Source organism: Myxine glutinosa, chromosome 2, assembly GCF_964187855.1.
Source record: "Myxine glutinosa chromosome 2, kmMyxGlut1.1, whole genome shotgun sequence".
In the NCBI taxonomy this organism is placed as follows: domain Eukaryota; kingdom Metazoa; phylum Chordata; class Myxini; order Myxiniformes; family Myxinidae; genus Myxine; species Myxine glutinosa.
The window spans coordinates 89,802,689-89,817,397 of NC_136262.1; the positions used below are offsets into that span (position 1 = coordinate 89,802,689).

The window sequence follows — 14,709 nt, forward strand, 5'->3', positions numbered from 1 at the left end:
GGGGTGTTGGGGTGTTGCCTAGAGCCCCGGGGCTGAGCTCAGGTCTTGGGGGGGGGGTTGGGGGCATGGTGGCTACCTCCCCTTTCGCGGGGTCTTGGTCCGGATTATGGACGAGCGGCATTAGCCGCTGATTTGCTTGCTTAACTACCTCCTTAATTGTTTCACCTGGCCCATTTCCTGTGAGCTTATTTATTTTCTCTTGTCCACCAGGTCCTGGCCTGCTTCTATCTGGACCTTCTAAGTTCACCACAGCCCATCTTTCCCTGGCATGCAATGGCATACCCCATCTTGTCTCTGGGCTGTTCCTTCCTGGAAAGTTCTCGGCCTGGCTCGACCTCACTTTCCCCCCTTCCCTTTTACCGAACGTTATCTTCACCGATATCCTGCGCAAATCCTTTTACTGGCCATGTTCCTATGGCCTTCTATGTTCCTATGGCTTTCTATCTAAGTTTAGCCACAGCCCTTCGTTCCCTGGCATGCAATGGCATACCCCATCTTGTCTCTGGGCTGTTCCTTCCTGGAAAAATCTTGGCCACCTGGTTTCAACCTATATGGCTGTCCGACCTCATTTTCCCCTCCTGGTGCTAACTGTAACTTTAAGCTTACTGTTAAGTCCTTACTGGTTTATCCTTACTTGTTTATCCTGGCTTTAACAAAGCTACGCCATTCTGAGGCCTAAATGAGCCTCTACTTACAATTTCTGTTCGAGTGCAGACAGCGGGGAAGACAAGGAGACTGAACCCGCTCGAAGGAGGAAGGTACGAATTTGGAATAATAGCCCTCTGATATAAAACAACTCCCACCTTTAATCAAATCAACGTGCCGGCGCCGGCCTCAGGTCAGCCTTCCTCCTGTCCCTCGGGCTCCGTTTCCCGTCCTCCGCGTCTGTTGACACCCCACTCCTGGTACCATCTGTGAAGAATCAGCTCTTCGTTTGCAAAAGAAGTCCACAATAGCCTGGAATGGCGCAGCTTTATTAATAACCAACTTATACAGATCCGGAGGAGGCCAAGACATCTATAGCAAGAGCCAGTCTCATGCCACGTCAAGCCTTCCTGAAAACACATTGATTCCCAGTCCATTTATATAGGGACACGTTTTATCAGGAAATCTCCGAGGGAACAAACAACACTGGGAGAGGTTCCTCCCACCGTTATCATTCGGGGGAGTCAGCCCGTCCTTATCATTTGGACCAAATGTTTCTCTGGGCTCCGAGAAAACAGAAATGTAACTCACAATGAGGAGAGTGTATGCTTAGCCAAACAAACCCATATATTTTATGGGTTTGTGTACATGAGTAATCCAAAGCATGTTTATACAGAGTCATGCGTTGCTGAGATTAAAACAAAATATATATGGTTAACGATCATGTCATTCTACTAGCATTACGCTAAAACAAGCGCATGTGGGCGTGGTTTTACGACCAGCCTCGAAAAAAGCACACGTATACAGTTTGTTCAGCATGACCTCATTTTAAGCCTTTCCTCATCCAAAACTAAAACGAAGCAAAAACCCTTTATTTACTTTATGAAATAGCATTTTTAGACATCATATAAATCATAACACATTAGCACCCAACGTCTATAACTGAACTTTAGGCAATAACAAATCTACTACTTGACACATATATATATGTATGTATATATATATATATATATATATATATATATATATATATATATATACACATATATATACATATATATATATATATATATATATATATATATATATATATATATATATATATATATATATATATATATATATATATATATGTGTGTATATATATATATATATATATATATATATATATATATATATATATATATATATATATATATATATATATATACAGTCACATGAAAAAGTAAGTACACCTCATGTAAAGTTTTGACTTTTTCAACATATTTCAACATACAGCTATTTGATCTTCATTTCAACAATATTGATAGATAACGGTGATATAATATAACAAATATCATGAAACATTTACATTTTGTAGTCCATTGTATAATTTAAATAAACATAAATGCAAATTTCACATGTGGAAAAAGTAAGTACACCTCCACATTTATCACTACTTCAAATACCTAAAATTAGAATCAGGTGCACCAGCTCAAGTGCAAATGATTAGAACATCGTTAGAGAGGATCTTGGAGGAACCTGTCTTATTTAAACCTCAGACATTTAGTTTGGTTTGCTCTTTGTTGTTGAAGTGTGCGGCGTCACCATGCCTAGATCAAAAGAGCTCTCTGAGGCCTTCAGAAAGAATGTTATAGATGCCTACGAGTCTGGGAAGGGATTTAAAAAGATCTCCAAACAATTTGAAATCAATCATTCGACTGTCCAGAAGATCATCTACAGGTGGAGAAGATTCCAAACAACTGCCAACTTGTTCAAGCCAGGCCGCCCCAGCAAGTTCAGCCCGAGAGCAGACCGCAAGATGCTGAAAGAAGTCTCTAAGAACCGCAGAATGTCATCACGGGACCTACAGGTAGCTCTTGCCACTGTTGATGTCAAAGTGCACGAGTCTACCATTAGAAAGAGGCTGCACAAAGTTGATCTACATGGGAGGCGTGCCAGGAGGAAACCTTTGCTGTCCAGAAAGAACATCAGGGCAAGACTAAAGTTTGCCAATGAACACCTAGGCAAAGGCCAGCACTTCTGGAACAATGTGCTCTGGACAGATGAGTCAAAGGTAGAGCTATTTGGCCACAGTACCAGAAGACATGTTTGGTGAAAACCAAAGACAGCATTTGACCACAAGAACCTGATACCAACTGTAAAGCATGGTGGTGGAAATATTATGGTTTGGGGCAGCTCTGCTGCATCAGGGCCTGGGCAGCTCACCATCATATAATCCACTATGAATTCTTCATTGTACCAGAGGGTGCTTGAGGATAATGTGAGGCCATCTGTCAGAAAGTTGAAGCTCAACCGAAGGTGGATCTTGCAACATGACAATGACCCTAAACATACCAGTAAATCCACCAAGGAATGGCTGAAAAGAAAGAAATGGAGGGTTCTGGAATGGCCAAGTCAAAGCCTGGATCTAAATCCCATCGAGATGTTGTGAGGGGATTCGAAACGAGCTGTGCATGCAAGAAACCACTCAAACATCGCACAGCTGAAAGAATTCTGCATGGAGGAGTGGGCAAAAATTTCTCCCAGTCGATGTCAGAGACTGGTAGACAGTTATATGAAACGCCTACTTGAGGTTGTTTCTGCCAAAGGGGGCAATACCACCTATTAGAGCCAAGGGTGTACTTACTTTTTCCACATGCGAAATTTGCATTTATGTTTATTTAAATTATACAATGGACTACAAAATGTAAATGTTTCATGATATTTGTTGTATTATATCACCTTTATCTATCAATATTGTTGAAATGAAGATCAAATAGCTGTATGTTGAAATATGTTGAAAAGGTCAAAAGTTTACATGGGGTGTACTTACTTTTTCACGTGACTGTATATATATATATATATATATATATATATATATATATATATATATATATATATATATATATATATATATAAAAGATGGTGACAAGTGTATTCGTGTTAAAGTTTCCCCATATTTTAATTTTTTTATACTTCTTCCCTTCAGCTTGACACGAGCACAGAATGTACAGTTCTGCACCCACCTTCAGCTCCTCCACCACGACCTGACCCATTCCCATCCGATGAGTCCTTCCATCTTGACGATCCCTTCCGTGGCAGTAAGATGCACTGTTCCTCATGAAAATTCACTCCATGAGAATTCTAATGTGGGAGAATTTTACTTCATGTTTTGCTGCCATAAAGAATGTTTTTCTTTAATATCTTGTGGTTTAGATGCAGCGGTGGAGAAAGAACCATTCATGTGGATAGGTTGGGAAATATCTTCCACAATATGAACCAGATTTGTTTTCCCCCAGATTGTGTATTTTGGAACTAATTATTTCCACTTTTGTATTGATCATAAATAACCTGACAGGATGCTAGCGGACTTGCCTCGGCCATGGCATATCGCAGGCAAGGTGTTGCATCACTGAGTGCACTATCGCTCCTGTAGTTATTAATCTGGAAACCCATGCATCCGCTTGCATTTGTTTGTAGATGTTAAAGATTCCACAGTGTCTTTCGATGAAGAGTGGGCAAATCATCGCCGGTACGCGGTCCAAATTTCAACTGATGCTCTGTGAAGAGTCTGGACATGGGAGAGACAGAGAGAGAATAATTGTTGTGTTATTAGTATTAATGGGTTTTTTTTCAATTTACAATTTTCTTACAAAAAGACAGTTTTTCTAGCCTTTTTCAATATAATTAAACTGTACAGCTTATATCTGTTTGTATTTTGACTTGTTACGCATGTTTACTTACACCTTAGAAATGCATTTTTCAGCGGAGCACGAACCCTCATTAATTGTACATTGCGTATTCATTTTGCCCCACTCAGGTGACCCATTTCAGGGTGATCCATTTTCAGGACAAGATGCAACAGGTATGTTTCCTTCAATGGACCAGTGTTACCGCATGCAGTTTGCCAGGTAATTACCTGAGGTAGCTGCCCAGGGAGCTGACAGCTCTTACACGAGGTAGCTGACAGCTCTTACGCAAGATAGCTGGCAGTTCTTACGCGAGGTAGCTGTTTTGTTGTAAATCCCAAACTCTTGATTACTATGCGTCCAATGTCACGTGAAAAAATTGAAAAGAAGTTTTGTCTTTATGCAAATTTATCTCGTAATTGAAAGACTTTCATATAAAATTAGGACAATTTCCTAGAGGTTGGTTAAAATGGCTGCCTAACTGTACTTATTATTGTACTTTTTAAAGCATTAACCCCACATTTTAAAAAGTTTGAATAAATTTTTGTCATCATCAACACTCAACAAATTATTCTTATTGCAACGAATTCCATTTTACGGATGTGTTATTCCTCCCTTTGCTATGATGTCTATGGCATATTTTATTATGATTTGTAATACCGACTTCCATCACTTTCTGGAGTATGAATTCTTTTTTTTGGCAACTAGATCTTCACAATGTCCATCACATTCAGCATCTCTCTTTGTTTTGTTTTCTTATAATTGTAATATAAAACATGTTTGGCGTCCAGAAGTACAAATTAGGTTTACCGCTTAAAAGCTTCCCCAAAGTAACAGACACCGTTAGTACAACCACCAGTTTTCAACTAATTCCATCCAGAGGATCTGGAGTGCATAAATGTCAAACAAATGCACAAACAAGCAACAAGATACATTCAAAGTACACTGCCCCAAATAAATAAATATCCTCCAGCGCGGCATTGCCGGAGCGCCCGGCAAACACTGCCGTGCAGCTCATAGAGACTGCATTGGGAGGGAGAGGTGTACAATAAATTGATTGACTAATTGCATAATTAAAATAAATAAATAATAATCATAAAATATTTTCTTAATCAATTGGCTAATAACATACCTAAACCACCAGTGCTTCATCCGAAGCTGTAACTTTTTGAAAAGTAATTAAATAAGTCATTAATCGAAAAAATTAAATAATTAATTGATTAGTCAATAAATAATTAATCGATTAATTGATTAATCAATAAATCAATAATGGCATTGTCATGTCCAAATAATAGCATTGTCAATAGGACATTGTCATGTCCGAATATCAGCTTCCTAACTCAAAAGGTGCCTGAGATAATGCCCAGAGGAGAAAGGAAATAAATAGGTACTTAATTAATCGATAATAATTAAATAACTAATCAATGAATTAATTAATCAAAAAACAAAAAATACTGTTTTCGCAAAAGCACTTGCTCACTATTGTGCCAAAATTTCAGCTTCCTAGCTGAAAGGATGGCTGAGATATCGCCCGGACAAACAAGAAAACAAGAAAACAAACAAACAAGAAGACAAGAAAACAACCGGAATGAAAACTTAGTACGCGTAAATTTAAATTTATAGTAAAAAGTAAATTTCAGTGCGTGTCATTGCCGAGCCCCCTTTGGTGCCTGGCAATGACGTTATGCAGCGCCTGGAGATGGCAAAGGAAAGGAGCGATGTACAAAAATACAAGGTGCAGGGAGGTGAAATTCGCAGCATGTGATGTGCAACCCACGCAGAGTAAAACGAGTGTTCATTTACATCCACAGGATGTCTCATATATAATGATGTCAAATAAATAATGAATTTATAAGCACACCTGCCACAAGGTCGAGGCTTCAGACTTTGGCACGCTCACGAGGCTGCACCGTCGAATAAGCTGTTCCAACCCATCATTTTTGATGGGCTTTTTACTAGTATAGAAATAATTGGCGTGCTCCATCCACCCTAAAATCCCGGGACTCTGATTTTTTTGATTTTTTTTACTGCTTTAAACTTTTTCGTGCGCACTCTGAGTATAATCATAAGTTTTCCATTCACCCTGTCCAGCGGTTTAGGAGTGCATATAAATAAAACAGACATACAAACACTTCAAAAATTATATTGTTGCAGTGGAAAGACCCCGGGGTGCCGCACTCAACACATAAGGGATCCTTAGTTTGGATATTTCCATTGTAATAATCTTTAGTTAGGTTACCCTTACCCCCTCGTAACCTCATAACAATGCATTGTGTGTGTGCATAGCAGGTTCGATCCCCTTTTGCATTCTCCACTTTCCTGAAATCCCTCTCTTCCTCAATCCATTCTAATCCCTTTCCACTTCCCTCTGAAACCTCTCCTTCCCTGCATCTTTCAAAAACCTTTCACTTCATCAATCCATCTCTCCATCCCTCTCAAATTTCTTCTTCCCAGCACATTCCCACTGCACAACCATACACATAGCACCACACACACACTACATTACATTACACAACATACACAAAATCAAAACCAGTTCAGCGCTACAATCCCTGCTCTGCAAGGCAATTTCTACATTGGGTGCGTAATCCACACTGCTACCGCGGTGAATAACCCATACTGCACCACTGCAGCGCCACCAAAACTGACCCTCCTAGAGACTATGGGGGATGCCGCATGCGAGTGCCAGCTGCATGACTGACCATCTGAGCGCCTATGGGCCACATGCACCAATGAGAAAGCGACACACTGGGTTCAAATGATCAGATGGTGACCTATGATACGCTCCTGGAAAATGCCGTGAATATGTCGAATCCGCGAATGTCGGGGCATTGTTTCAATGGGTAAAGTGGGGGGGGGGGGGGGGGGGGTGAGTATGGCTTCCTGGCAATTCGTGAGTCATGAGAGAAAGTCAAAAATCCCATGAAAAACCATGAATATGCCTGCAAAGAACCACGAATACACAAAGCACAGGAAGCATACACGCGAATACACGACCAATGTCGAAGCAGGTTAGAAAAACCGTGAAAAACTGCGAATACGCCACAAAAAGAATGTCGAATTGCTGGTTGTGCAGTCCAGTGGCTTTATGCGTGGTGTGCAGAAGATGCTTTTAGAACTATTATGTGCACAGCTGGTGGGAAATGGTTTATGTGTGGCTGGAAGTGGTTTTATGCATGATGCATGGTAGATGCTTTTAAAAGTGTCACTTTTCACGGCTGGTGGGAGATGGGTTTTTTTTTGGCTGGTGGGAGATGTTTCGCAAATGCGCAGGACACAGGGTCGCGAATGTAGAAGCAGGTCACATTTTATCTGCCATGAATGCGCAGGGTCCACGAATGTTGGGACCGCAAATGGTGGAGTCCAACTGTATGTATATATATATATATATATATATATATATATATATATATATATATACTAGCTTGGTTCGGCTCGCTGCGCTCGCCTCACCAAGCGTCGTTACTAACGAACGGGCTTATTTCAGCTGAGGATAATGACTGTACCTGAGTTGCTGTGTTGTCATGATTTACACCAATCATAATACAAACAATTATTTTGCACAAATGTATTTGTTGTGTTTGTGATATTACATTTTTATAGGCAATTTAGGTTGAAGATTTAGGTTGAATGTTTTTTTTTTCAAGAAAGAACCCCTCAGCACATACATAGGGGAGGGGTAGGTGCAGACTGGAAGTTTGGGATGATTACACCTCACCACACATAATTTAAAACACCTCACCACCACGTAATTCAAAACACCTCACCACCAAGTAATTCAAAACACCTCACCACCAAGTAATTTAAAACACCTCACAGCCATAAAACACGTAATAACAACACCTCACCACCACAAAATTAAAAACACTTCATCACCACGAAATTGAAAACACCTCACAGCCATAAAACACATAATAAAAACACCTCACAGCCACAAAATTAAAAACACCTCACCACCAAGTAATTCAAAACACCTCACCACCACGTAATTCAAAACACCTCATCACCAACTAATTCAAAACACCTCACCACCACATAATTAAAAACATCTCACCACCACATAATTATAAATACCTCACCACAACGTAATTCAAAACACCTCACCACCATGTAATTCAAAACACCTCACCAACACGTAATTCAAAACACCTCACCACCAAGTAATTCAAAACACCTCACCACCACGTAATTCAAAACACCTCACCACCATGTAATTCAAAACACCTCACCACCATGTAATTTAAAAACACCTCACCACCACGTCATTTAAAAACACCTCACCACCATGTGATTTAAAAACACCTCACCACCACGTCTTTTAAATACACCTCACCACCACGAAATTAAAAACACCTCACAGCCATAAAATACGTGATTCAAAACACCTCATCACCAACTAATTCAAAACACCTCACCACCACATAATTAAAAACACCTCACCATGACGTAATTATAAATACCTCACCACCACGTAATTCAAAACACCACACCACCACGTAATTCAAAACACCTCACCACCACGTAATTCAAAACACCTCACCACCAAGTAATTCAAAACACCTCACCACCACGTAATTCAAAACATCTCACCACCATGTAATTTAAAAACACCTCACCACCACGTCATTTAAAAACACCACCACATAATTCAAAATACCTCACCACCACGTGATTCAAAACCACCACAACGTTATTAAAAACACTTCACAACCACGAAAACAAAAGTTTGAGGGAGTCGTTAAGTGACAACACAGACACTGCCCAGATGTGTAGATACAGCAATACCACGGCCTACGTCATTAATTGGTTCCATAAGCCGTGACGTAACTCGGCTTTTGACGTAAACTGGGCGTAATGCCTTAAAATGAAGACAAACACCGTAAAACTAGAGTAAATAACTGTAGGAGGCTGCAGCTTCGCCCTGAATCTTTGCCGCGCCCCGTCGGGAGTCCCTCCGTTGTTTTCTATCGGTCGGGTCTTCTCCTCGAACAGGGTGACCGGCACGGACGTGTCGACCGTGAGCTGGCTTGTGTGCCGAGTGGCTCCGCTGCCCGCTTCACCACGGCGTGCTTTACCCAACGTGTCCGAGCAGTTTCACTGGTGGTCGTGTCGTGTCGTCTGTGATGAACGAAGGAGCTCAGGGTTCCGTGAACCCGGCCGCCCCGGGGATCGACGCTCGCCTCCTAGTCGTAGGTGTGTCCCGTCTTTCCACGAGCCGCCGAAGTTGCTTGCTTCTTTTTTTTTTGGACGATGCGATATACGCAGAAACGACGACGTACAGGCAGGCATTTGCAAATCCATGCACATGTGCACATGAACACGTCGATCGGTTTGTCGCGCCGGATGCCGGCGAGGTGCCCAACGAGGCACCCCGGCTCGAGGCATGACACGGTCACGGTCGTCCGAGCCGGCATCGTCGTCATGTTTCGCCGTTGCCACGTTGCGTTGGTTGTTTTACACAGTAAAGGAACCTTTACACAGTAAAGGAATAATCACAAAAATAACAGCGAAAGGCAAAGCAAGCACGCGACCACAGCACAGGGCAAAATGCATATGGTGTCGCCTTTGTTTTGAATGAGAACCAGCAGCTACGCGTACGTATACGTACATTTTTAAAATATTTTAATGTGCTTTTTATTGTATTTTAAATTGTTTTTTTAGCTGCTTTTATTGTTAATTTTTATGTACTATTTTATTTATTTAAAAAACAAAATTTTCACGTCCTCCTATTATGATGTCGGAGTGACGTAAAGTCGCACATAATGACGTTCGCTGAACTGAAATTTACTCGAGAAGAGTGGCGTAAAGTCAGATTTGACGTAGGTCGAAATGGCATAAAACGGGGTATTGCTGTACAGTCATACCCCGTTTTACGCCATTTTGACTTACGTCAAATCCGACTTTACGCCACTCTTCTAGAGTAAATTTCAGTTCAGCGAACGTTATTATGTGCGACTTTACGTCACTCCTACGGGCGTGAAAAAAATTAAACAATTTAAACAAATGGATGTTTTAACGTTTTAACGATCGTTGATCGTTGTTTTAACGTTGATGTTTTAACGATCGAAACAATTTCAAATACAATAAAAAGCACATTAAAAATATTTTTTTAAATGTACGTACCTTCCTGCAGCTTCTGAAGGCTGATTATTTCAAAGTCTGATGTTGTCGGCAGGATTTTGCATACCTGCTCCATTTCCCACCTCTCCACCATGGCTTGCTCACAACGGCCAGACAGTTTTGGATCTGAAGCGCTAAGCACCTCCAACTAGCCCCGCCTGCTTTACGTAGAGGTTTCACACATACAACCTTACCCTGTCTATCCTAAAGTTTACACTCACTGCCCTCCCCTCAGTGCACATATGATGTACAACTTAGCCCAACAGATCCGTTACATGGCAATCTAAACTACTTTAAACACATGGTTGATACTAGAGGCTTACTACATTCTAACTATGGAAACCCCCACACCCTTTCCACACATGTATATATATATATGTATATATTGTTACAGACACGACTTTGATGTTATGGTGGGCCGAGCGGAATGGCCGCCGTGTCCGCACAAGTTACCCGATTATACTCGAACGTTGCCGAGTCGCGCTACGCTAAATCAATTGAGGAAAAGGACACAACGGCTGGGTTAAAATGACACGACACCAAGGGTTCAGTTCTCAAGACCTCCGGAGGAGGTTATATTAGGGCGGAAGGTCAGATTACAACGACAAGAGGGACAGCATAGAAAGGCAGGCACTTAGACACACTCTTATATTAGCCCCGACAGACGACAGATAAACGGGACAAAACTGACTCACACGGGGATTGATGGCAAGGAAAGCGGGTAGTCGATGGCTCAAGGTGCACTCTTGGCTCAAGGACAGAATCGACCCGGTCCGGTCCAATGATGCGGGAGGTCTCACTCAGCGCTCGAAGGTGACTTTCTTTCTCCAAGCTGGGGGCGCATCTCACGTCACGTCCGGTAAGTCGCTGCGTATATCCGGCGGGGAGTGACACGCCCTCGGCTCGTTAGCTCCGCCCCAGATGGAATCGGCCCGTTGCTTCTCATTGGGTGCGGGGGTTACCGGCTCCGCCCTTGACGAGGGGCCGACAGGCAGCCCCTTCGTGGTAACCCCGTCGGTGCACATGGGTAATGGCGGCTAACCGAGCCGGAGTGAGGACGCACACTCCCCGCGCGCGCCGTTGTTGTAGTTGTTGTAGTTGTTGTTGTAGTTGTTGTTTGGGGAAGAAGATGGGAGGAGGTATGGGAAGGTCCTAAACTCACTACTGGTGCCATATAATCACATTCTGGTGCAACGAAGAGTCAGAATTAATGGAAACGAGTCCTTAACTGACATAGACTAAGAATAACTAGCAAGATGTCCGAAAGTTGTCTACGTGAGATGCGGTGGACCTGGGCACGACATTTAATGGGGGAAAAAGGGGAAGGTCGGTTCTACAGAGTGTTGTTTACAGACAATGGGACTAGGGAATGGGGGATTGGGGATAGTTGGGGAGTATTGGGGAAATAGGGGAGTATTTACAAGCGGATATTGAGGCCAAGTCCCATATCCGCAACATTGCACCCTTCTCTACCCTCGGGGCGTCCCGACCCGATAAATTTTTACCTATTTTAGTGTGGCACTCAGATGTAGTACCCTCTACTATTAACTCTACCCTGAGTGCGACAGTTTTACAGATATTCACAAATGAGTAAATATGTCCCCCTGCGACGTTGCACCCTTCTCCTCACAGAAACACGCCCACAGGATAACCGAATCCGGAAAGAATTCGCAAACTAAACATACAGCCGGTAGGGAGCATTATTTACAAGACTACGCTGCTATTTACACTACGATCCAGGACCTGTTTTTGGAGGAACACATGCAGATGTTATGCATAGAGAGAGCACGCATGCCAGCATCGATACACCAACCCACGAGTGCTCTGTGGCCTTACGGCCTTTAATAATGTGCAGAGCACCCCTTCCCAGCACCAAAAGCACCACCCCATCACACAGTCAGCACCATCCGGTGCACCAATAAAATGTCTATAAATCACGGTGTGGTGTCACAGCCGGCCGATGGTCTGCCGCTGGTCTTGCCTTCGTGTGGTGCACTTGGCCTTCGTACTTCTTTCAAAAATAAAGAAAGGCGCCAACCGCGTCCATTTCTCTATTGTGGCCGTCAGGGGGCCAACTGTTAGTGGTTCACCTTGTATGGCATAGGTGCCACGTTGACCCATAGGTCCATCCATGGGTGGTGCTTGGCCGCAAAAGAACTGCGGTCCATTGTGGGTGGCCACAAACATTGCGGTCCATATGGTGTATCGATCCAGGCAGCAAGCAGCGAAAGTGCAGGCCCACAACTGCGTAGCCAGCACCTCTCTCTCTGCCCCAAAGCCAGATCCTCGGAGGTGGGAGACAAAAGAAGCAGACAAGTGAGTAAGGTGGTAAGGGCGCAAAAGTGCACGCAATGTAAGGTAATGCACACTGGGGGCACATGGGAACCAGGTGAGACAGGTACGTTCCTACCGTACGCCCCCCCCCCCCCCCACCAGGTAACCTACATGGCCCCTCCCTTACCCCTTACTGTATCCACAAAACACAACACTACCCATAAACATCTACTTTACAAATCAACAAACATCCCTACTGTCTTCCCCGTTCCTCCCATAAACCAAATTCGTCTTCTCTCCCTCCTAACCAATCAAATTTGCCATTTTCAACTTTCATCAAAATTTGCCATCTCCAACTCAACATCATAATTTGCTATCACCAATTCATCATCAGTCCCTCCTAGGGAGGGAGAGATGGAATCACCCCAATGTCTCATCCACGTCGTGATGCGTCTCACAAATCCTCACAGCAGTTCTCATTTCTGCAACACAAACAAAGAAAACACAGGTGTGGAGTCATCATCATCACCACAGGTAAGTGGCTGCGTATGGTGCGACAGGTTCATCAATCCTAACTATTTCCTAAATGACTTTAACAACTTTACATTACCCGGGGTCTTTCCCTGCCAATCCATTGGCCAACTTACACTATGGGTTCTAAAAACCAATTCCCATTGACCAAACTGTGGTGCTTTTCAATTTGGGGTCTCACTCCCCCGATTCATCTCTCGGTGCCCTCGTACAATTTCTGGGCTGCGACGTGTACCTCTCCCAGCGGGTCTACCCACCTGCACACCTCCACCACTGCAGTTGCCTCCGAGCTTACCTGCTCCTTACCCTAACCTAACTACCTGGGGAAGGCCCTCTGGCGCTCTCCCCACTCGGTGCCCTCTCTGGCACTGGGCTGCCCGATCCACACCCGGGATCCTCAGGCACCCACTCACAAGTACCGGCTCCCAGAGCCCACCTGCGGCCTCACCTGGCCGACATCCTCACAGTGGTGGAGTGCCCAACCAACTACACACACTAACAGGCTACACGCCCAGCCATTTCCACAACACTAATGCACCCATCCACAATACCATTCTGCAACCGCACCACAAATGCCAATTTCCAACCACAATTTACCTATACCCTCTACCTAACACTTACACTACCCGCCCCGGGTATTCGTGAAAGGGGTCCACTCTTCCCCCATCCACACCTTCGCACCATGCACACCACTCCGTACCACTTACTCCAACTCTCTCCACACACCTGTACCTGCACACCTGTGCTCTCACACCTGGTGCCACCTGCACCCTTCTCTCCCCAAGCGCATTCGCGCTGATCCCCAACACTCATTACTCACACACTGCTCCACACACCTGTCCAGTTGCACACCTGTGCAATCACACCTGTTCAATTCTCACACAGCATCATCTCATCTAACTACTCCCCTCTGAAACTTGCGCTTCCCAGTCGTCCCTTTAAACTATTGCGCTCCCTCGTCATTATCATCCATACTAATCTACCTGCGTCCCCACTACAGGTATCAGTCACTAACTAAACTTAACGTCACCTAATGTCATCTTCGCTAGATCCCTACAATATAACCTAACCCACCCGGGCTAGTTTTCACTGCCATACACCCCATAAGCTATTGCTCCTTTGCCCCCACTATGGGAAGGGTGGCAGGGATGCCCGCCTTACCCACCGGGCCCATCGCTCACTACCAATTTTGCACATCAAATTTCAACAAATTAAAAATTTGCCAATCACTACCCATCATCTGCCAATCACTACTGCCAATCCCTTGCCAATCATCAAATTTTGTTTTTCTCTAATTTTGGGTCCAAAACGCTATCCTCATCACCCGTCTACTCACTAATGCCTCTCGGTGCGCCAATTCCTGTCCAAAGCCCGGCTTCGTACAGCCAAGCCATGAATGCGGGTTGTTCGGTGCCAGCGGCTGGACGCGTCCGGCATTCGGTGCAGGGAAGGAGGTTTACCCGGCCCG

At 43.7% G+C, this 14,709-nt stretch overlaps 1 protein-coding gene across 2 annotated transcripts in view; it reads left to right on the top strand.

Annotated features, from left to right (window-relative positions):
- The window catches only part of LOC137421594 (uncharacterized), a 152,513-nt gene that overhangs the window by 120,238 nt on the left and 17,566 nt on the right, over positions 1 to 14,709 (top strand). For both annotated transcript variants that reach the window (XM_068107802.2, XM_068107803.2), the window contains 2 exons: positions 3,617 to 3,728; positions 4,448 to 4,492. In XM_068107802.2, coding sequence (XP_067963903.1) covers positions 3,617 to 3,728; positions 4,448 to 4,492 — 157 coding nt within the window. The remainder of the gene's footprint in view (positions 1 to 3,616; positions 3,729 to 4,447; positions 4,493 to 14,709) is intronic.